Source organism: Polyergus mexicanus, unplaced genomic scaffold (assembly GCF_030449975.1).
Source record: "Polyergus mexicanus isolate NDT 795.1 unplaced genomic scaffold, iyPolMexi1.0 SCAF_2, whole genome shotgun sequence".
NCBI classification, from domain to species: domain Eukaryota; kingdom Metazoa; phylum Arthropoda; class Insecta; order Hymenoptera; family Formicidae; genus Polyergus; species Polyergus mexicanus.
Window position 1 is genome coordinate 1105894 of NW_027223322.1, and position 26079 is coordinate 1131972.

The 26079-nt window shown below is 27.8% G+C and overlaps 1 protein-coding gene across 5 annotated transcripts; it reads right to left on the reverse strand.

The window, feature by feature from the left end:
* Positions 1–902: 902 nt before the first annotated feature.
* Klc (kinesin light chain) lies at positions 903–25623 on the reverse strand. 5 transcript variants are annotated; one of them, XM_070313295.1, is made up of 8 exons: positions 21291–21819; positions 16276–16642; positions 13177–13342; positions 12150–12865; positions 10495–10698; positions 10406–10417; positions 9740–9859; positions 903–3593 (listed from the first exon to the last, which is right to left on the reverse strand). In XM_070313295.1, exons 1-8 carry the CDS (start codon positions 21332–21334, stop codon positions 3564–3566), a joined length of 1659 nt encoding a protein of 552 aa, XP_070169396.1. In that variant the 5' UTR covers positions 21335–21819; the 3' UTR covers positions 903–3563. The 5 variants fall into 5 exon arrangements, with proteins under 5 accessions (XP_070169396.1, XP_070169374.1, XP_070169386.1 ...); XM_070313285.1 differs by lacking the exons at positions 903–3593; positions 21291–21819 and adding exons at positions 8180–9490; positions 17065–17135; XM_070313280.1 differs by lacking the exons at positions 903–3593; positions 21291–21819 and adding exons at positions 8181–9490; positions 25016–25623.
* Positions 25624–26079: the final 456 nt, after the last annotated feature.

Here is a 26079-nt window from a genome sequence, read left to right on the forward strand (position 1 = left end):
TATTTGATAAATATAATGACGTTAATTCTATATATATATAAACTGTATGGTTTTTTTTTCATGACAAAATAAAGTTTTGTTAATTTTTTCTATGTAAAAAAGGAGTAACGAATTATTCTGCTTTTTATATATCATAAAACAAAGAAACTTGCATAAAAATTTGGTGAAACTATTCGAATAAAATTAATTCTGTTCTTTTTCGATCAAATGGATCGTTTTTAAAACTTGATCTTAATCCAGAGAAAAATTATATAAATATTTATTTTTATTAATTAAAGAATTCAATAAATTATATTTGCTCTAAAAATCCAACAAAGATTTTTCATTTATTTCTTTTTATATTTAATTAAATTAGATACATATAATACAGATACATAAACGAATCAGATACTAGATGGAGATTTTACTCGATTTACTTAAAATAAAATTTATTTTAATGTATTTAAGAAAATTAATACCAATATATATACATTACATTATTTATAAATAATCATGTCATATATATCATATAATAGAAAAAAAAACTATCGCTTTATTTCACAATCCATAAAAAAATGTGTTTATACAATGCACCATAATTATGTGATTAAGACTGTATTATATTTATATGTTTGTAAGTGTATGTATATATTTTGTTTCATTGTAATTCATATAAATCACGAAATAAAAAAAAAACATGTTCGATAATTTTGTAAGATATGTTTTATGTGTGAGCTGGTTACTTTTGACTTTTTTTAATTACGAATTTAATTAATTAAGAATTTATAATTTTATTGATTAAAATAATTCCAAATCTTATTCGCAAAAATAATAAACGTTTAATCTTCAGCAAATACAGATATTATAACTTTACTCTGATATCACAAGGTTTAAATGACTATTAAAATTTAACAAGTTTATTAAAAAAAAAATATATATATTTCTTAGAAAAATTAAAATTGTAAGCTATTATTATTATATTCATTACACATTAAGGGGTTTAAGAAACTCTTTTCCAGTTAAGATTTACAAGTTCTTACGGAATCTAAAAGACCCCATGACGATTGATATCCACTAAATGAAATAAAATCGGAAGAAAGTTTAGGCCTTTAGGCTCTCAGACAAAGCGAAATATATCTAAAGCGTACGTAAATAATGACAATTAAGAACATCGGGCATTAAAAAAAAATAAAAAATAAGCTTCTAGAAAAGACCAAATCTCTCTCTCTCTTCCGAGCATATAAAAATTCAATATTTTTTTTCTCGCACGTTGGATTGCAAGATTCGTGAATTAAACACACAAATCCAATATTGAAACTCAATGCTAACAAAATTGCATAATTTCGTTGGGACAATTTTCATTATTGACGTATACACAATTCTTAATAAAAGCAAATTTTTTAAATTTAGTTTTCTGTGAACTTTCGAGAATAGGTTTTCCTTATATGAAATACTTTTAAAGTTGCAGTCTTTAAATAATAAATAATAAAGGAAATCAATCGTATATCATTAATTAAAAAAATTAAGAAAAGTTAAAGTAAAGAACCATTACATATGGAAAAACTTAAGTAGTAGACAAAATCAATTAGTCACACACAGTCAAGCATTCTCGTGTAATAATATATTATTCTGTGTAATAATACAACATAATACTATTTTTTATAATTCTTAAAAAATCATAAAATGAATATATATATATATATATACATATTTATATGTATATATGTGTATATTATTCTTTCCCTTATAATTCTCCATTACAAATCGATCGAAATTCAAGAATGATAAGTCGCGCGTTAAAAATATCTAAATAATTATAATAAAATTCTCTTTTTATATCTTTAGAATTCTTAGATATATAGTTGCTCTAATAAAAAGCTAAAGATATTCTTTTTGAAACTTTTGTAACTTTTGGAACAAATCCAATAATTCTAATAAGAGATTTTATTGTAAGATTTCAATTACAGAGCGATATTCATATCCTTAATAAACACATTTTCCACTAATCAATATTAAATATGTTTGACAAGAGCACTAAAAGAGAAATCTTTTTTATGCTAACTGTACATATTCGAAAAGAATGTTAAAATTTTAATGCATATCAGAACTCAATGAAACTCATCGAAAATAAATATAAATAATTGCGATCTTTTAACTCACAACTATATAGCTTAGAACACATATAGTGCATTTTTTCCTGCTAAATTGTATACAAGCTAATAAAAAATCGGAGAGTCATTTTCTTTATTCTAAAAATATCAGCCTTGAAAATTTTCTCTATTCCAAGATTTTTTTTTTTTTACTCTTAATTTATATTTTAATAATATATAAATAAAGCGAAAATGTCTATCTTTCATTTACTTTCTCATTCTAAGGTAATCACGTGATCAGGTGAGAAAATGAAAGAGAAGCATAAAAAAAACTTCTCAATTTAGAAAAAAAAACCAACTGACTTAAAATGGAAAAAAAAATTTAAATAGAAAAAAATAACAACTAAAAATATTCTGTGTATTGTTTCACGTATTTCTAATAAAAAAACATTTACTAACTCGCATATAAAAAATTTAGCATAAAAAAACGTGTGAATAATTTAGTATAAGAAAACGCAGTGTATCGTAGGCATAGCATTGACTAATTCAATATCACATCACCTCTTAATCGCCTGAAAAAGTAGACAATTTTTGCACTCGTAAACCTCAGGCTGCAATATCGCTGTCTTGTCTATTTATTAAGATCAATCCTTTTTTCACTCCAAATTAATACTAGACTTTCTTAAACCTACATTTCTAAAAAATTATTTTTTTGGAAATGGAGATTTTTTGCGAATTTATATTATTAATTACTTTATATCATGAGAATTTCAGAAAACTATGTCTAGAAGATCTCAATGTGAGAAACAAATTCACTTTTTACAATGTATGGATTTTCAAAAAGTATACTTAAGATGGGGTTTGAAAAAAAATTTCTTTGATTGTTGCACAAAAGGAAAAATGTCTCCTTTTTTTTAAAAAAATTTTTAACCTAATCATTATCGTACAGATAATACGTTTATATAAATATATAATAGATATTAACAATTATACAAATAAATTGAAGAAATTAATGTAAAATATGTTTCTATATCAGATGATACATAATGTGCACAAATATGCGATTCTATTTTGATCAGATATAATTCAAGTTAAAATAATAACGCGTTATCGAAGAAAGTATTAAGATAATGTATATATGCGTAATAATATTGATATAGATATGCGAAGTAAGTGATCGTAATTCCTTTGGATCTTGATTCAGATTACACGATATTTTTCGAATTCGTTCAGATAATAACATTCGAAACGCAGTAGATTAATTCGCGCTACAAGTCTTCCGCAGTTAAAGTTATGAGTGAGAAACTAGCAGCAACATGGAGCTCGCATACAGTGCTTTTTTTCGTTGGAAAGAAGCAGCTGGAATGTGTGTTGTGTGTACATAAACGAGACGATCCGGACATCATTATCGGTTAATGTTACAAAGTCCCTTTTTGTCTTATCATCCGCACAGTGAGATTAAAATCTAGTAGTTTTCTTCAATAAATAAGCTTTTTACTTCGCGCGAAAAGCGTATTTCCAGTCCTGCAACAGAACAAAAAAAAACAAGTTTGAAGAGGAAGATTAGCTGTGTCTCAAAAATATAAAAAAATCTCGTGTCTTTAATTGCTCCGAAATATTATATCGTACTAGAAAAGTAAAGTAAGTAATCTAAATAAAAATCTAATAATCTAACAAAATTTTTAAATTATGACATATACAAAAATAAAAATATTAATCCATAAAAGTAACTCTGTATTAAATACAAAAATAAAAATAATCATTTCTTATTTTTAGCTTTTTTTATGTTGAATCCGGATCCGCCAAATTTTTATATCTATCTAAAAAAAAAAAACTTGTGAACTGTGTTATACATTATAAGAAAATTACTAACTTATTTAATGTATAGAAAACGTTACTAACTTATTAAATATACTTTCTTGATACAAAATCTATTTATTTATTAACAATTGCAATTATTATGTAATTATTAATGTATTGAATTGTGGCATGTGAGAATCGAAAAATCATGTGAATCTTTTCTTCTGCTAAATGTGTCGAAATAAATTTTTTCATATGCCACCAGTTGCGTTTGATAAAATATACTGAAGACTTTTTTTTATTGTTCGTGAATTAATAAAATTATAAACTTGGATCAATTATCATAACGTCCATTTTTATTGAAAATGCAGAACGCATACATATTGAGTTGAATTTACTAATATAAGATAATACAAATGAAGAAAGACAAGAAATTTTCGATATATGTTAACGATCTATGCTATTAAACGTGAATAATGACGTGTAAAAATTAATTTATTTTAACGTATTTTTTTCACAAAAAAAATGATTTTTGTAATTTCTTGCTTTTAATAACGTAATACGTATAACTACAGTGAGAAAGAAAAAGTTTTAATCTTTTCCTCAGAATATTTTTATAAAGAATTTACAGATTGATATAGTTTAATTCTATTTCGATTAAAGACACAAGATATTTATACAATTATATTCTTTATTTACTAAAAAGATTTATAAAAAATTTAATATTACTACTGAAAGAGAAACGCACAATATTAAATTAATTAAATAGTGTTTATATCATCGTCATGGCAAGCATAAAAAATCAAGAAAACAACTATGGTGCACAATTATTACTTCAGCATGCAATTCCATATAATAGCAAATTTGTACTTTATCCTGAAATGTTCATAATTATTAAATATTGATATTAATACTCATTTTGCAATCTGTATTAATTGTATATTCAATATAAAGTGTGTGTTATTACTACATAATATTATATATTTAATATATTATTATTACTATTATTATAGTTGGGAATTTCATAACAAGAACAGTGATTAATCATTGGGCAACGAGAATTGAAGAAGCAGGTGATAAATTATTAGAGAATTAAATATGTAAAAAATACAGAAACGCATACCTTCATTACACAGAATAAATACATTTTTTTAAATTTATCAATTTTATCTATTTGCTTCTTCAATATTATTAGTACAAGATATTTTGTTTGTTTAAAAGAAACAAAGATAACATAAGATCTAAGAAAAGTGGAGAAAATAATCGAGAATAATTATAATCCATTATAATTTGTGCATTAAGGACATAAAAACAAGGAATTTTAGTTCTACAAAAAAATACGCACCTTATTATCATATGTATATATATATATATATCCATTTGTCATCCAGAAGCGATACGTTTCCGCTGTGTCATCGTTATTATCATTGTCATCTTGTATTCTGGATCCAGTTCAGTTTATATTCAAGAATCAAAGCGAAACAAAAACGACAACGCAAGTTGATCCAGAGAACGAATAGTGCACAAATTTTACGTGCGAATAAAATTAATACAATATTGCATTCATTATATCAACATATTACATACATCCTATTGGAATTACAGCTTTTTCTACACATCTAATTACAATACAAGAATGTATAAGATGTCTCAGATCAAGTGAACCTCGATAGAGAGAAAGAGAGAGAGAGAGAGAGAGAGAGAGAAAGAGAGAGAGAGAAAGAGAGAGAGAGAGAGAGAGAGAGAGAACGCATCTATTCTCTGACATTATTAGTTATAATTTGACAGCAGATTCTGTTAGCAAGTTCTGTTACAGTTGTCCTGACAATTTGTCAACATAATCAAAATTAACAGATTCTGTATACTAAATTTGTAGCCTTTCTGCTGACAAAAATTTGTAACAGACACTTGGCAAAATCTGTTTGAACACATTTATCATTTAATACATCGTTTAAAATTTTACTTTTGTATTAATATTTTTTTCAAAAATATTTACTTTTAAGATATTTCGAAGTTTCAATATTTTTTTTATTATATATATATATATATATATATATATATATATATATATGCGTGTCTTTTTGACTTTGATCTAATAACATTATTGTTTGTAATTTTTCGCAATTTTATTAATTTTTAATAATAATTTCAATAATATTTCTTTTTAAAAAAATTTAGTTTAATTTCATTAATTGATCTGAGGCAGCTTATATAATTCGAATCACAGCAAGATGAACATAGAATTATTTAAATATTATTCCATCACAATTTAATAAATTATAATAAAGAACCATAAAAAAATATCGAAATATCGCAGAATGGAATAAAATCAAGTAAAATCGCAAATCTCCGTTCGAAAATAATTTATTTATCATTTATTAAAGTCTCAAGGCACTACCTTCATTATTTTTGTCACATCATTAGCTTTCCATCATTAACTTAATCAAGGATAAAATAATTATTAGATTATCTAACAAATTATTTTCTATCTAAAAAAATTAATGTCGCTTCATATAATATATAAAATTCATCACACATTTTCGATCAAAATCACTTTACTTTTGATGTCTCTCGACGCAAAAGTCAACAAAAAAGATATTAGTTTTTTTCTTTCTTTTATGCACCATTGAGATCTTATAAGAAATATTGCCTACGTCGTTTTTTGCCACTCTGTAAAATATATTTCAAATATAATTCAAGTATATTTCTAATATCTTCAATATATATTTATTCAAACTATATTTAAAATATATTTTTCTCTCTGTAAAAAAAACGTATAAATATATCTATGGCTATTAATAAAATATATCTTCCAAACACCCAATATGTGCCATAAGTTTAAAGAGATTGCTACAATCTTGTTTTAAGTCTTACATAAATTGTAATGAGGATATCGCTGAAAGTCACATTTTGAATTTTTAAATCGATATTTTTACAACGTACAGACATCCGAGACGTACGTTTGCAGTTATCGTAGATATTTACACTGAATATATATTATTATATTGCAAGTTGGAAAGAAATCTTTACGATACAAATTGTATAAAAATCAGAAAAAATACACTTGTTACAATATGTTCTATATATCATCTGTTTACTTTAAAAAAATTAAAATACGTATTTTCGATGATATTCACACAATGAATTTCGATTTTTATTTAAACTGTATCGTAAACATCTCATCTGGTAATTGTATTATGTAAAAATCAGAATATATTGAGAAAATTATTATGTAAGACATCTTTTTCTATTATATTTATCGAAGCCATTTAATTCTTAATATATTTTGTCATTTCTCTCTTTGGAAAATTATGTCGTCTTTGCGAATCTATACCGCATTATATAGTTAAGCAAAGCAACTATATAGCATAATACTACGTACTTTTGAATGACATATGAATTGTTTCATCAAATTATGTCGAAAAAGAAAGGTAAAGATGTTTTCTCTATCAAGGCATATAGTATGAAAGAAAGAATAAAGCTTCATAATATTATAGATTGTGTTTTTTGCAAGTAAAAAATAGAATCACATTCTACTAACGTCTTTCCATTAAGATATTCTTTAAAATAAATTTTCTACTTTTCAATTTATATCAATTTCTTATTTCGTTCATTTTTTTCTTCTAATTAAATACAACGTGCCGAATATGTTAAATTGTTGCAGTTTGCTTATGTGAGTTATAGATGTAAGAAAATAACTGAATTGGCTGCAAAATGGCTCCAAGCAAGAATAAGTATAATTAAATGAAGAAAACGAAATAGAACAAATGTAATAAACTATATCACATTACAGTTTCTGGTATAATTTCAAAAAAGCGCAATGAAAGTAAATATACCATTTTTGGATATTTCCTTACAAAATATTGTATAAAAATATTTATACATCTTATATTAATATCAATGTATGTCATTTGGAATTTCAAAAATTTTATGTGCTTATTACAATATTAAATTTCACATATTTGTGTGTTTAATAAGTTATATGGCTTGATATGTTCCTCGTTATCATACATCTCGCATCAGATTACAGTCACAGTCCAGTTATTTCTTACATCCATGATGTAAACAGAAATCTATCTGAAAGATTAGTTTCATGTAAATGCAATTTATATAGAATATTTATATATAATCGAAGAACGATGTTTTATAGCCTGCATATGACTATCTAATGCTAAAATACGTAAGAAAGTTTCAATCTATGTGAGTATATGTATGCACAAACCTATAGTCAAAACTTTCTTACATGCTTAATATCACAGACAGTCACACATACAGAGACACACACAGACACATGTGTATATATATATATATATATATATATATACACATGTGTATATATACATGCACATACATATAAATAAAGAGAAATGCATCGTCTTTATCGTCTATCCAAAAAGAAAAAAGAAAAAAATCTTACAGTGTGCAAGAAAACACATATTTGCTGCAAAGAAGAAAATATTGATATATAGGCTTATTAAATAAAATTCTCAAAATAAACAATCAATTGCCGCATTATCATAGATAATTTGAGGAACCTCAGAAAATAATTTTATACTAAAGTACTCTCATTTGAAAAACTTCATCTATGCTAAGTGTTTAGTTGTAATTCTTTCTTAATATTGTTTCAACATTTAATTTTAATTCTTAATTTTAATTCTTTCTTAAGGTTTTGTTTTAACGCTAGTTATAATTCTTTCATAATGTTGTTTAAGGATCTGATATCTACACAAATTTACATCACACATATACATAAAGAGAATTATTTTTATATATGAAAATAATTATGATAAATTATAATAATTTGATAGGTTCCCCAAGATAATTGTAAAATTTTTAGAGTTTACACAACAAATCCTAAAATTAATACTTTATTCTCTCTATTATACTTTCAATGTTAACATCGCGCTTCAAATTTAATTAATTTAATTATCTTTTAAATATTTTAATAATTTTTTATATTTTACTTTTACTTTATAACTAAAAAGTATCAAAAAATTAATTGATCAATACGGATAATTGCCAGATATGGTAGTTTTGAGGATTGAAATTAAATATACCTTTCTCTTTACAAACCTCATTCAAAAAATTGCTCATTCTATAAAGTTCTACATATCTATCTATTTAATGACGTCCTACCGAGAAAATCATTAATTGATAACGAACGAAAGCATAACATAGATTTGTCCTCGTTAATTTATATTACATTTGAAATAGATCCTTTTCCTTACATTTGAGATAGATTCCTTTTAGATCGTTTTCTTTAGTGTTACATTACATTTATAATAGTTCCGTTCTCTTCAGAGTTACATTATATTTTCATTTATTCAAAATAAAATTGATATCATAATCAAGCTTTGAAGAAAAAAAAGAAAGGAAATAAAAACTAAGAGAAAATGTAGAAGACGCTGCTGAAGAGAACGAATATAACGATACAGGCGGAATAAAAGATCAAGAGAAAACGGGATCTGCTTAGCCTACGTAGATGATGTGTGAATGCCGAAAGCTTGGAAGATCTTGTTTTTAAAACCGGGTTTATTAGAACTAGCGTCGTGTTGATGCTGGCTGCTGCCTGTTGCCGATTGTCCTTCGTGTAGCGCCCTTTGCACTAATGAGCTATTCGCCTGCATTCGATTGTGTTCGCATGCGTACGTGAGCGGTCGTCGATGGAATTCGATCAAAATTCGATCAGGTTGTGCCGGACGAGACGAACGACGAGGCGGAACGAAAAAAAGAACAAAAAGAAAGAAGAAAAGGATAGTAGACGACTATAAGTGTTCGTGTCAGCTACTGCATGGCATGCGGATGTGCGTATTGCTAATTTGTACGTTGAGATGACGAACGGGAGAGAGAAAAAAAGAAGGAAGACTCACCTCCTCGTGGCTCTGCTCGTGCTCGCTGTTGGCTAAACTTGACCGCGAGCCGCGTCTGGTGGAACTCTTCTCATCACCCAGCAGTTGCGCCACTCGTGCCTTGTTTACCAGCTCCAATGCCTATAAAAAGATAAGAACAAATGGCTGTATTATAAATTATATATTATTTCAATTCGAAAATTTGATTTTAATTTCATTATATTCTTTTTTTTAATTATTATATCAATCCTAATTTATAAAATTTGGTTTTTACTTTTAGTAACTTAAAGATTTAAATTTAAATTGGTTATTTAACATATTAATTGTCAACGCCTTAAAGTCTTAAATAATAAACTTCTAATTAATATCTTTTTACTTTATCGTTATTGTGTGTGTCAAATGTATTACATTTTATATATATATATATATATAATTTTATAGAGTCTGAAAAAAGAAATGTAGCTTTTCTTAAACTATTTGTATTAATTGATTATGTATCAATTAATATACATTTTGTCATATCATGCATATGGTAGTTAATGAGTTAGTCTAAACTGAAATTGGAGCGATTAAAACATCTAATAAAAAAATGAATAAAATAAAATAAAATTTATTTCTGCAAAATGCAGACACCATGCAAGATACTTAAAAAACTAAATTCAAAATCGTTAAGTAGTTTTTACTTACTTGCTGTACATGCTGCATATGGGAAATGTAAGAAATATTGTTAGTTATATTATTTATATGTGTTTTCCTTTAATAAATACAAATGTTACCTCTCTTCGAGATCTCATGGCGCAGTCTTCAAGCGTTTCCGCGGCCTCATATTTGCCCTGTCTTCGATAAAGTGCGCCAAGATTCTTTAAAGTCGTAGTGACCGTAGGAGAATCTACCTTTGCAGCTTTGTGCCAACCGCCGTATTCGCCGTATGGTGTGTTCTCTTTGTTTCTGTGCTTATTTTCTTCCCTCTCTTCAGCTACCTAAAACAGAAGAAATCACAAGATTAATTCAAAAGTGATCAAAAATAGATTTTTTAAAAACTCGACAGAGAGAGTGTATCGAGAATACACATTCAATTTTCTCAATTTTAGAATAAAATAAAATATCAGAAAAAAAATTATAACAGAAAAATACCGCTATAAATTTTATAGTAATCTTTTCAATACGCCCGAGATAATAAATCAATGATAACATTTAAGATAAAACAGAGAAGTATTATAAAGGTGAGTTTGAAAATTTTGCAACTTTTAGATACGATCAGATTTCTTAGAAGTTACATGTTGAATTGAACATAACTAATTATTTACAACAAACTATTTTTTTAAATATAAGAAGAAATTTTTTGTAATATATAAAAGTTTGATATATAAATTAAAGTTTGCTGATTATAAATGCCATAATATATAGAAATTTTGAATTTATATAAAATAGATTTTGCATAATTAAACAAAAAACATAAGATATTATATAAATTTTCTTTATAAAATTTTCAGTGATTTTTAATTTTATATTTTCTTCTAATTTTATTGCAACAATTTCATCAATATTTTTGACTATTATATTAACAAAAAAATATCAGTAATTTTTAAAAAATATATTTATATTAGAATTTTATATCAATAAATTTGACATTTCAATGCACATTTTGAATATTTTCTATTAAATATTTCAATCCATGTATTAACAATTTATGTCTCTAATTTATGAATAATCTTTCTTTCTTTCTTCTTTCTTTCATTGTTGTATAAATAAGAAATAATACTTTGTTTATTACTCAAATAATATAACATGATAGAAAATTTAAATAATCTATGTTTTTTGTCTTTTATCTCTTTTGCATCTTACAATATTTAAAAAAAAAACTGGTTCATGTAGGAATACTTTATTCCATTCTTCTTTTTTCTATTAACTTTTTAACTCGAGTAACACGCGTAAGTTAAGGCCGGATCTACAATAGGTATAGTAAGCGTTAAGCCGTAAAGGAATTACAATTGATTATTAATAACAATTGATTATTCTCCTCATATTTGATCGTGATTGTTCATATTTCTTATCACCTATTGTAGATTCGAGTTAATAGCTATGACACAAATATTGTTATTAAAAATATTTTTGTTAATTGCTATTAATTTTGCAATTTGCTAACTTCTAATTATATCTAATATTTAAAATTATTGAAGATATATATGCAAATAAAAATTTTTACAGAAGTTTGTATTTGTTTCCAAAAAATGATGAACTTCCACATTACAAGCGCTATATTCATTATTGTAAGAGCATGAAAGGAATCGTTTTTGAAAAGAATATTATAATGAATAAATTACAAGTGACTATTTTCTTTCTTTTTATTTAAATGTAGGAACTTTAAGCTTTTGTTTGCAGCTTTAATGACACTATACAGTACTGATTCATGTAGTAGTTCTCATAGTACCTGCCAGATTGGCTTGTTGTCGCCATCGATGGCGCCGAATTCTCTCTCATGTGCTCTAGTGAGCACCTGTTTGTATAGTACCTCGGCATCCTTGTATTTTCCTTGCTTCAGGTAACAAGATGCCAGATTATTTTTCGTTTTAGCGACGTTCGGGTCGTCTGGACCTAGCTTAGCCTCGTAAATCTCAAGCGCACGCTGATAGTAGCGTTCCACCTCTTCGTACTTGCCCTGATTTTGACACAACAGTGCTAGATTATTTAACTGCTTCGCAACATCCGGATGATCGCGACCTAACACCTTCTCGCGAATCTCCAGCGCTCGCTTGCATAGAGGTTCAGCCTCTTTGTACTTCCCTCGTTTTCCGTATAGCACCGCCAGATTGTTCAAAGTCGCTGCCACTGCAGGATGATTCTCACCCAAGGTTTTCTCTCGAATCGCTAACGCATCGTTCAGGAGATTCGCAGCCTCTTTGTATTTATTCTGATCTCGATATACGAGAGCAAGGATATTCAGCATGGTTGCCACATCAGGATGATCATGGCCGGAAGTCTTCTCCAAGTCTTCCAATGCTTGTTTGCATAAAGGAACTGCCACTTCATAACGGCCTTGACTTGCATACTGAATCACTAAATTATGCAATGTGCGCAGACGCGCCGGTATCTCGTAACCGGCATTTACTTGTTGGGCAAACTGCGATGGCGGAGTCGGAGATATGGCTAAAAAGAGACAACAAAAATTTTTATTAACGAATAAAATGTTTTGCGTTAACCTCTTAATTATCAAAAGTCATAATTATATAAAAAGAATTTCAATATTAAACTGATTTTATTTCAATTAATCTTATCATTTTATATATTTATTATTTCATAATTTTCTATTTATTATTATTATTCTAAAAAAATTACTTGCTCTTGTCCTTAATATTTATTGTTAATTTTTCATGAAAAGATGAAATTATTTTTGGAAAATATTTTTATATGTTTAGAAGTTTTATTTTTGCGATATTAGTCTAGACAGGTTCACCTACATTTGCTATTACGATCATCCGCATCATCATCCGGAAAGAGATCCACCACGGGATCGTCCTTTGGTCGATCCTTAGCGTTTTCATCCTCTGTCGACGGATCCGGATCATATTGCCGCATACTGGCCATGAAGTCCAAGTGCCTCTTTTCTTCTTCCAACTGAGCGACCTGCGAAATACACAAATATAACAGACTAATTACAATGATGAACGAGCAGTCTTGCACACTCTCTCTTCAAAATGCGATTATTTTTTATGAAAACTATAAATTATAGAACGTAGTAATTTGTGGAAAATTATTTTAGGATATATTCAAACTGATATTTCAAACATATTTGATATAATTTTTAGAAAAAGTCCTTTTCTTTCATGTGGGTTACAATATATGTATTGAGGTTTTATATTAAAATTTGTTATAACTATATAATAACTTTCCTACCAATCTCGTTTTTTAAATTGCATATTTATATGTATAAATTCGTACATATATACATGTGAATTAAGATTCTTAAACTTGACGAAAGAAAAAAACACAAGAATATTTTTTTAAACAAATTTTCATAATTTATTTTATACAATTCAAAATATAGATAAAATGTGTTTCAAGGAGATCAGTGGGAGAAATCTTATACTTTATATTTACATATGTTTCGATTTAAATATAGTAGTACGAGATTTTTTATTTTTTTCTTGAAATATATACGATGAATATTATTCTTCTTATATTATATGTCGTTTAATATATACGATGGTCTTTGTCGCTTCGGCATATCGCCTTCCTCATTGTATTCCAACTGTCATCTCGCGAGATAGCTGATGATGTATTGATCTTTCAGGTCTCGGATCTAATGATAATCGACATTAGTTTTAGCAGCTTTTTTTATTGCAGGATTAATAATAACACATCACAGCTTTACTTACAAATATTTTTTCCCATTAAATTCAGGACGCATATTTCTTGAACTTGTCGAAGTAACGCTCGATATTGTTGACCGAACCTCACAAGACAAAGACATATTATTAGTCTGCCTAATTTGGTCCAATTCACGTTACGTTAACTCATTTTTCCGTTTTTGAAAATCTAGCTTCCGTTGCAGCGATTCCTTTTCACGTCTCATAGAATTAAGATCTCGTTTCACGGACTTGATCTCTTCTATCAGCTCTTGTATCAACTTTTCCGTTGGTTGTTCTCCTCCTCTTTCTGCTAAATTGGCATTTCCTTCATTTGCATTGTCCGCTTCAACTGACAATTCAACATTTGCAAGAAATTCTGCAGGATTCGGCTGATTCATTAGCTGATGCCCTAACATATTTTGTAATCTCGATATGAGAGTCGCTTTATTGTCTTCTGTAAGTAATCCTCTAGATCGCAGTTTTTCTCTTAATGATGATATAGTATAGTTGTTCAAGTCCTCCATTATTTTTGTTTAATGTTTTCTAGTTCTCTGCTATTTAAGCAATCAAAACGTAACTTTCTCATCAATGTTGTCCATACATGTAATTTATCTTATTTTTTAATTTAGTATAAATATCTATATGAAGCAATCCTGCTATGTCTCCATGTACACCATAACATAACAGCATTCTCTTCGAACAATTCAACTGGGAATTTTACATTTCGGTTTTAAGTTGAAAATTTTCCGTCTTAGTTTTAAAACTTTAAAATTCGATTTTACGCAATAAAGAGTTTTAAATTTTGATATTAAAATACATCCATTTTAATTTACATCCATATCACACATTTTTGTATTTGTACATCCATTATTGTTATATAACTAGCTTCATTTTATACAACTAGCTATGTAATAGATAAATGTCTTCTTTTATAATTCCGTTCGATAGCATTATCTTATCACTTATTACTAATCTCATACAATCGTATTATCATATTATCTTATATAATTGTTTTCAATTTTTCTGTTATCATCGATGTTATAACTAACTCGTCTTTTTTGTCTATCATGATTTCGCATTGTTTTTTACCAATAGGAATTGAATCCATTTAAAATCCACTTCTCAAAATTCTATAATATGACCGACTATATAAAATAATTAAACTGTCTAGATCAATAAAAAAAAAAAAATAAAAAAAAACACTTGATTATTAAAAGAAAATATTCTTTTTCTTTATTCTCTTATATGTCATCTGTATAATTTAATTTCAAAACATATGGAATAAATAGCAATAGAGCATAAAGCAAATGAAACATTTTACCTAAATAATATAGCATAAAAATTCTGTAACTTAAAACGTGCCAAATAAGTTTTATTTTTTTATTTTAAGCAGAATTTTTAATTTGCAAAATTATCAAATATATATTCTCTTTTTAAATATTAACCGCCTAGCACTTTTCTTATCGAAATTACGTCATTTCTAGTTGACATCTATATAACCATAAGTAGCAAGTCCTTATTGTGTAAATAAAATTTTATTAAAAAATAGAGATAAAAAAGTAAAATTAATTCATTATTTTGCATTAGAATAGTGCAAAAAGTTTATTGTTTTTTTGTTAAGTTCTAAATAAAGTTATTAATTTCTGATTAATGAACAGAGATAATGCAATGTTTCTGAATAAAAAGTTTTGATTGATTACATTTAGACAAAAATTCAGATGAAAGATGTATTAAAGCCAACAATTATCTCACTACGATTAATAAAAATTACTTCGAAACTGTATAATGTTCCGATAAATTTCAATATTATTCAGAGCTACTTGCAAATAAAAAAAGATCATATATATGAGTCTATTTAATTCCATTATGTATACATTATTCGACTTAGGTAGGATATTCGATAAATATTATTTTAATATTTGTTACTTTCTATTTTTATTTTTCGACTGTTTTCGCGTCGACATTATTTAAATAATATTACTTTTATAAGTATTATTCAAAATATCCATCCTGTGCTTGCTAGCATGCTGTTATCGGTCGTTCCATCAGATTTTATGTAAGAGAATATTTTAATGAGTTTTTGATGCTTTTCTAAAATAAATTTTTCCAGGTACAAAAGAAATCCCTGAGAATTTCAAGTCTTTCATATTTTTCCAGACGATAGACACTCCGTTAATAAATTAAAAACGATATATCAAAGGTACTTACGGCTTGTTCGCTCGCTTGCAACTTCTGTTGAGTACCAGCGAGTTCATCCCTCAGCCAGGCATTCTCCTGGCACAGCCTCTTCACTTGCGTCCTAAGCTTTTGCTTTTCCGCTTCCACCATTTGCAGATGACTCGCCAACGCCTGCATTACCTGCGCCTCGCCTAGGCCCAAATCGATCATTTCGATGATCTTGGATAACAGACTAGCCTTGTCACGGGCAGCTGGTGCGTCTTGAGACTGCAAGCCCTGTAGCAAGCCACCATGCTCGACTCGAAGAGCTTCCAGGCCTTGAGCGACTGTTCGTGCACCGGCCACGATTTCCTCCTGCGTCATCGCCGTCATTCTGCCTATGTTTTCGATTTTTTTACTGAAAATGAAAATAGAAATTTATTTTTATCTACAAAAAGATTCTTTAAATTTTTTTTCTGCCTTTTACTTTCCATTATATAATTTTTGATATTTATGTTTTAGCAGAGAGTACAAACTGCTAAATATCTAAAAGAAAAATGTAAATAAAAAATATTCGCTCTCGTACATACATACATTCAGATATCCTATAATATACAAAATCAGAAATATTTAAATAGCACAGTTTTATTTTTGCAATATGGACGACAGGCGCCAAAGCGCTTCCGAGGTGTCGAGAAGGACATTGAAAACAAAAGGAGTACGCGGTCCCGAAAACTCTCGACGACAGGACAGTGTGAATAACTCGAACGTGATCGACAACACTTGATCGAAGAGTCGCCAACAAAATGAAGGACGAAGATGAGGAGAGAGAAAACTTACCCCATGTCTTCAGGGCGGTATTAGAACTGTCTACGTGCTGGTCTCTAAAACATGCGGTATCGAGTCAATATTTCGACGTCGGCGCACTGCGATAAAGCGGCGCTCACGCCGTTCCGACAAAGCAGACACGAATACAGGACGATTCACGGGGAGATATATTTCGATATATTTTAATTAATCATCTTTATATCCTTATATCTTTGTATCATTAAACGAGGGAGAGAGAGATATTGGTTTCTAAATTTTATATTATTATATAGAATTGTATATATGACAATGTAAAATTATTATAGAATTAATTATAGAATAGAATAATAAAATATTACGAAACGAATAAGAGATAGAATGAGATAGAATAGATTAAAAATAAAAAAAATAAAAAAATCGCGATAACATCAAAATAAATCAAAAGCAGGTTTGATAAATTTTATACTATTAATATCTCGTTTTATTTATATTATTTATATTTTCTTTTCAACCTATGCAAATACTGAACATGCAATTTGTCAAGTCAAACATTAAAATTATAAAAATTATCAAGACAAGTAAAAATTGAAATTTTAAATAGAGTATGTATATAAAAAATTGTACGAAATAAAACAGAATAAAACAGGTAATTATACAATACAATGGAAATTGGAAAAAAAATGTGATTAAACTCTATTTTGCATTGGTCTGTAACACTATAATTATTATATTATTTTTCATAGCTTAAAATTTTGTTTATTTTTCTAAGAAAATAAATAGGTTTTTTTTCTTAAATAAATAAATTTAAATAAATATTAACAATAATATGCATAGTCGCATAATATCAAGAGAAACAAATTTTACTCATAACGTTATAAACAAACGATACTTACAACTTTTTTTTTTTTTAATCTTTTTTATATTTTAAATAAAATATACGCAAAATAAAAAAAAAGAGATAAAAGAGAAAGATTTAAGAAAAAAAGTATATAAATAGCCTATCAAAAAATCCAAGTTAATGTAATGCAGAGATGAAAGTATGTGTAAGGAAAAAAGGAGAACTGTCTCAAAGGAAAAAAGATTCAAAAATATTTAAAAATATAATATATTAGTACAATAATTTTTTTTAATACATTTAAAACTACTATTGTACAAAATCGCTCTCGTGCTCATTTAAAACTCTTCATTCAAAATCTTCTCAAAAATCAAATTCCAAGATTCGCATTTTTATAAATTGCTGTGTAGCATATCAAGAAATTGTAGGTTTTAATGCGACAATTTAAACATTAAATATCTAATTTGAAAAATTGAAGAGCATTATAATGAACGGATGAGAGGTTGGTCTTGTAAAATTCTTTTTCCAGCACTATTGCGAATAGATTTTCATACCATCTTTTTTGTAAATCGACCTGTAGAAGTGCAGCACTGTTGGAAATTCGATGGTGAAGAAGAACGATCCGTGTTACCACCATATAATCAATAGGAGTCGGTAAAGAGAGGTTGTCTTCTCTCTCTCTCTCTCTCTCTCTCTCTCTCTCTCTCTCTCTCTCTCTCTCTCTCTCTCTCTCTCTCTTCTAGGATTTTTATTATAAATCTATTCATGACTACAATCAAAAAATGAATTTTCCATAACATCGTGTTTCTTTGATAATTATGAATTTATATCGAAATCGATCTATATCATCAGTGCAAAATAAAATAACCAATCAATACCAATCAACTTTTTTCCGACCGTGAGAAAATTCCATTTTATTCCGATTAAAAATCCTTCCGTTTGTTATATTTCTTATTCGACAGATATTACAAAATAGTTAAACATAACAGAAATGTTCCAATTGAATCTGTTCGATCCTGTATATGGTAGATTCTCATACTTGAATATTTTGAGCTATTGGTCGAAGTCAAGTTTTCAGGCACTCGTAAACCTTGATCTCATCCAACAAATAATGGGCATTACAAGCGAACCTAGCGACTTCGCGACAAAGTTTATTTATTCAATTCTGGTCTTCACTATATAATAACTTTCAATGTTTGGCGAGTGATATTGATCTTGAATTAACGATGTTAAATCAACTAATTTGAATGATCCGCATTAGATTTATCGTCAAATTAATCATCCAAACACTATATAAACCATGATATAAAACAACAAATACATAGAGGGAATCGTGATTCGAGTCTTAGAGCAATTCTGAAAATTATCCTGATGATGAATTTCGAAAGATACAAGGGAAGAAAAATTAGAAGCCATGAAGGGAAAAGGACGAATCCTTCACATACTTCTACACGATTATTTCCTTTTCAATTGCTTCTGCTCTGAGAATTATCTTCTATTTTTTATATCATATATATATATATATCAAATTTTATAAATAAAAAACCGTTTATAAATTATTTTAAATTAGCATATAATTATTCTGATCTACATCATCTGGAATTAATTGATTAATAAAGATAAATAAAAAAAGATAATAAAAGTATTTCTTTTTCGCATCTATCTAAGAAATTAATTAACTAAAAACTTTTATTATAAAAAAAATCTATATAAAATTTCATTTAGAAAAATATTAGAACTATTAAAAAAAAAAAAAAAAGTGAGAATAATCTAGAGGTGAAATATAAATTCTTAAAACTTGAAAACTCAATAATTAAAAAGTTACTATAAGATTACATTTTTTTTCATTCTTCTTTAAAGCAAAGAAAAGAAATAAAGGAAAAAAAATTAACGGAAAGAAAAATATACAAAAAATTGCTTAAATTATATAATCTATCAAGTATGTGCGTCTATTAAGATAAAAAAAAAATTTGTCAATCTTTTCTTTATTAATGCAATAAAAAGAAATTGTTTGATCAGCCTAATAAATTCTTAAGCTAATGTAACAGCCATAATTTCCTTATTGTCGTAACTGCAATCAAAGTTTTGATTCATCAGATAAATGAAAAAGGAAGTAAGATATCGAAAGTGATGGAGACATTGCATGTTTACATAAGCACGTAATAGATTGAGAATTTCGATACTGAAATGTAACGGTATTCATTACCGATAGAAAGAAGATTTCCTCTTCCCTCCCCCCCCCTCTCTCTCTCTCTCTCTCTCTCTCTCTTTGCACTGTCTACCGAAATCTTGCAATCAAAAACTCATCAATAAAAATTATCGACTTGAAAAAAGATGGATATATTTTTTCTACTTCATTGTATTACGCTTTCAACACTTCCTTGAAATTCTTACTTGTTTTTCTTTTTAATTTCTAAAACTGAATATACAAAATATTTCAGAGACAAAGTAACAAGATGTTGTGTGGATATCTATGCTGAAAACGGACCAAAGACCAATCCAAAATATACATTTTTAATACACATTTATTACTAAAATTTAACTTGGCTTATATCTGCTACGATATAAGAGCGAAATTATCAAAGAGAGATATTTTTCTTTTAAATTCCCTAAATCTCAATAAAATTCTATGAGAATTTTCTGATTTTTAGTAGGTGCAAAAAAAAATTTCTGAAAATTCCAGGTTTCCCAGGAAATAGACATCCTGTATATATTAATATAAGAAGCTCTCTATATTTCGATTATCTCGTACACGAAAATTGCATATATCTACCTCTCGCTCTAAATATATATATATATATATATATACATATATATATATATATATATTGTCGAATGAGCGTAATAATGTCGCAGCGCCACGATGCGAGCTGGCGATCGATTGCGTCTGACGCCAATTGTGCAATTCCTAGGTCTGGTATACAGATAGCAATCGAATATAATAATATAATAACAATGTAATCGGCAAGTATATCTGTCTCAGCTATGGCTTTTTGTATTTTTCGCACTTAATATAAAATCGATATTTATATATGTATATATCGCAGACAAATAAATAAAAAAATATAAAATGAACAGAAGAAACTATATCTAGAATTAAAAATATTAAAACGAACGCGTATCTACTTAGTTATAATTAGTTATAGTAATATAGAATTTGGAAAATCGTTTATACAGATATTATAGACTTATATAAATGCGAATAAATCGATAAATTTAACAGAAAAGAAATTGCTAACTTGTAGGTCTGTAAAACTGCTGCTTTAAGTGCACTTTATTGATATCATCATTGCACAATCGAAAACTTCGTAAATATACACGGTGTTATTTCTTATCACTTTAAAGATGCGGTTATACGAGGGATTTATGAAGAAATTATTGACAGAAAGATTAAGATAAGGAACATTTTATATGCTCTACTCACATTCTATAGGCGTTGAGCGTTTTTGACATATCCGTTCTACCCATCGATAACGGTGAATTCTGCCGCGCCTATTAATTTTACACCATATATACATATATCTATGTATGTACACAATGATCCTTTTTCTCTCGTGGACGTATATTGAGATACAAAAATGTCACTTAATTATCGGTACAAAAATATTGATACCATATAAATATCTGCATATATGTACATAAATATATGTGTGTGTATAAACGGAGAGGGGATACATATACCCTGTCTGTATGTATGTATGTATGTGTGTGCGTGTGTGTGTGTGTGTATGTGTAATTTCGATCGCTACGGGAACCGCAACGCGCGAGTTCGCGTTTAGTCTTCTCACTGAAGGCTCGCCTTAGCTTACCCCCCTGTTGAATCCATCCCTACTCCAAAAAGGGTGCATAGTATCAGTCGGGGGTGAAAGGTGCGCAACGCTTGCGCCATGATATCGTTCTTCTATTCCTATAAAATTCGCGCTGCAGAATTGCACACATGGATGAAATATATAAATCGCGATATTCTCACAGAGCTACATGAATGGATTAATATTAAATCAATATATTATATATTAATATACATATATATATATATAGGATGTTTCCAAATCAAATACAGATAATATTTTATTGCGTGTGTTAGGTTTAAAATTTTTTTTAACTATTAAATTTTATTACTAATTTTATTCAAAATTTATTAAATGTCTTAAATCAATTATAAAATATTTTAAATTAGATACGTGTATGAAAAATATATTAAGAAATTTAATTTAAATGTTAATAAAAAGCGTTATTAATTCACGCTGACAAAAACTTTCGACTGATTCATTTCAGTGATATGACTAATGTAAGATTGATCATCAAAAAGGCGTTACGGAATTATCTGCAAAAAAGAAACCCGTATTTCCTTTAGAAACTATTGGTTATATAACTTTATGCAATACTTGGAAACTTAATGTTTATTTAACGCGCAGGAATTATGCATACACGAGTATTCTTATATTATAATTTTCTTTAATTTATTAGCGCGTGTAAAAGATATATCAAAATATATTTAGAATCTCTATATGTATAAATATATATATATATATATATATATATATATATATATATATATATATATACTATAAAACAACGAGACTTTGTATAAAATGCTTATATTTGTATCCTAATATTTTTTACAAGTAATATATATAGAGAATAATATAATAAATAGTATTTTATAAATATTATTCTATTTATGAATATAAACTCTGCAATAAAATTAAAATTTATAAAAGACTTAACAAATCTAATATTCAATCAAAATAATTTAATTTAATTTTTTTTTTAATTTAATTTTCTTAAAAAATTAAAGAGAAATTTGAAAAACAGCTTTCGAATCGAAGAATTGTTATATTCTATCACAATTTTTTTGTTAATACATTTATATATTAACATTCTTTACGTGATCTTAACAATGTTATTATAATAATATCGCGATGTAATGCGTTACTTGCGATTTCTTTTTGCAATCGCAGTCTAATAAAAAATACAGCTATAACTGACATTTGATGACTCATAACATGACGATATACTACTAAAGCTCATAGTATAATATTATACTATCACACTGACAAATGTATTATCTATACAAACGCAATGCTATGTAGACGTGATTTTATGGATTTTATATTAGATTCTTGTGTATAGTATAAAATTCTCTCTCTCTCTCTCTGGATATAAAAAAATATTTAATGTATAAAAATCATGCGCAACATTATTTTTTTCTTGTAAGTTTTAATTTAGAAAATGATGAATACATAAATTATTTCATTAATTGATTTCATTAATCATTATGAATCTTAATTAGTACTCCTGTTAACGGATAGTTTAAGTTTCACACATAAACAAATATTCAGAAGATTTACTGATTTGATAATTGCGTTATGCGACATCATGAATCAAGAAAAAAATGGATTGCATCTGTATAAACTATTATTAATGTTATTTTTTGCCAAGAAGGTAAAAATAATTATTATTTTACTAATAGCGATCTGTCATTTGCGTGACTTCTCATACACTTTCATATACACGCGAGCGTACATATATATATCGTCAAATTAAAATTATTATTATTATTATATTTTTTATTGCAACTTGTAACAAAAATGAATAAAATTAAATGTATAATAATATAATAATTAACCGGTAATCCTCTATGTACACTAATTAGTTTCTATCAATTTTATATTTTGGATAAATTATATAATTATTAAAGATATATTGTTATAGAATTATACATATATACATATATATAAACAAAAATCAATTATTGATTTTATCATTGTTATATCATGTTGATATTCTAGACAAAATCTTGGCATAATATATGTGTGTGTGTGTACTTTTTCTATGTGAAACTGATATTTTTTTTGTATAAATTATGAAGAAAAATAATAGATGTGCATATATTCTATGTATATTTACACACAAATGTATATATATAAAAATTTTTTTATCACATTGCAAAATCATCAGTACTTTTTATATGGACATGTTCGTATGTGTGAAATATGGAAAACCCAAATCATTTTAAGAGATTATAACAAAGAAATATCTTTCTATTTTTTTTAATATTTATGTGAAAAATATACTAATATACACACACAAGATATTTTATTTTAATCAATACACTCAAATATTTTAAAAAGTACTCTAGTAACACCAATAGAAAATTTTTTTAAGTTAAACTTATGCTGTTTCAAATGAGAAAGCATAGCTTTATTCCAGATAAGAAGGCATCATTGAATTTTAAAGTGTCACAAAAATATGAAATATCTCTTGTAAAATAAATTCACCCTTTTGTTTAAAAAAATATTCGTTATATAAATTTTTCACAAGATAATTAGTAGAATTGATTGATGATTCTATATAACATCTATTGATTGCATCTGCAATGTATAATTGCATATTTTTATTAAATGCAATTATTTTATATTTTGTTTAATCCAATTATGTGGTTTTGATTATATTAATCAATTTATCTTATTCCGCGTAAAATTCTACATTACATATTCTTCATTATAAAGATAGTATAAAATATCATTAAAAAGTAAACTAGTAGGTATTAGTAAAGTAGTTTATGAAATATTATATATTTCACGTCATATGTCAGAATACATTATAAGATATTTTGTAAATTATGGGTCTTTCAATAATTCTATCTCAATACTTTTATATATACAGAATAATGAGAAGAATCGATATGTACAAGAAAAATTATAGTTTGATTGAAATAAATAAAAGCTGTCTTGAGAGCTTGGAAATGCCTCCTCACCTGAAACAAAACTATACTAATCACGGAATGTTTCTCATAAAATAGAGTAAAGTCAATCTAAAACATTTTTCTTTAAATAATCCATGAATTGGAATGTATTGATATATCGATAATAATGAAAGACTTTATATATAAAATATATATTTACTAGCTCTGTTTATATTTATATTTATTTTGTTTATTTACATATTGAAAGAAACACACTTTTCATTTGTGTATGTGTACATGTGTGTATTTTTTAATCACCGTTTCAATACAAAATAATTCATCGACATAATCAAATCCCAATTGACAGTGATATATTACGTCAACCGCTTGATACTAGATAATTACACACCTATATGATGTAATCCGAATTGTACAATAAAATAACAACAATCTATACTCACTCTTGCGAATGGTCCATGCAAGATTGCCACCGCTTTGCTTCAATGTAGCATCCCACCGGCACGTGAATCGGGGAGACTGCTAAAATATCTCGAAGAAATCCTTAGAATATATATCCTGGGATGTCTTTGAGAAGTCCAGCGTTGATCCTTGCCAGAAGAGACCGGTCTCTCTCTCTCTCTCTCTCTCTCTCTCTTTCTCTCGTGGATCAAATCGTCAGAATTGTAGGGAATAAAAAATTGATTTTTACGCGGAACCAATACTGGAGCGTCGCAATTTCGGAGAAGATCACTTTTACGATTGTTTTCACGCGACAAAAATACGACAGAGATCTTGTTCTCTGAAACCGTTCTCGGGACAACGACGGACAAAAATGGCGAGACACAAGTGCAGGCCTCGATCAGCAAATGTCATATGCCTTGCAAGGGCGAGCTTAGAGCAAGTACATCGCAATCACCGGTTGACGCGAAGACGCGCTCACGAAAAATCGGACGGAATGTCAACGAGATGAAACGTAACGTGTTGAGGAATCGCACTGTGCAAAATTACTGTGCGCGATAAGCCTCCCAACCGATCATAAAATCGCGACTGAAGCGACTCCATTACGTGTGGCGCTCGCAGCCAACTGGGTTGATATTCACAAGACGATTACTGAACCTTATCGCCTTATGGGAGGTTCTAATGGAGTTTGATATACGGATAGAGAGAAGGTCACACCCATAGACATAGTATATCTAGATATTCTAGATCGAGCGTTTGCCTTTATTTAAGGAGTGGGGATAAAGATGCACGTAGAAAAAGACATACTCTGTTTCGTGCCCCTTGCGTTCTCTCTCGTTCGCCTAGAGGATAGCGCTCTCTTTCGTCACGCTACGTGCGAGCGAGAGAGAACGCAAGGGGCACGAAACAGAGTATGTCCTTTTCTACGTGCACCTCGGCTCCCACTCCTCAACACTCATCGGTCTAGATATACTATGTCTATGGTCACGCCCTTAGAACATATACATATAAAGGGGAAGGGGAATGCCTTTGTTTCCCGATAGAAAAACATGTCGGAAGGAAGTGA

Bases quoted from the DNA above. Each gene is read 5' to 3' on its own strand.
- Klc (XM_070313267.1), bottom strand. From the start codon at position 21,334: ATGGGTAGAACGGATATGTCAAAAACGCTCAACGCCTATAGAAT. The intron at 10,699-12,149 runs GTACTATGAGAA...CTTCTGTTTTAG, and splicing joins ACAACAAGCCAATCTGGCAG to GTAGCTGAAGAGAGGGAAGA. The intron at 9,491-9,739 runs GTGAGTCTTCCT...AATCGAATGCAG, and splicing joins ACGAGCAGAGCCACGAGGAG to GCGAATAGCTCATTAGTGCA.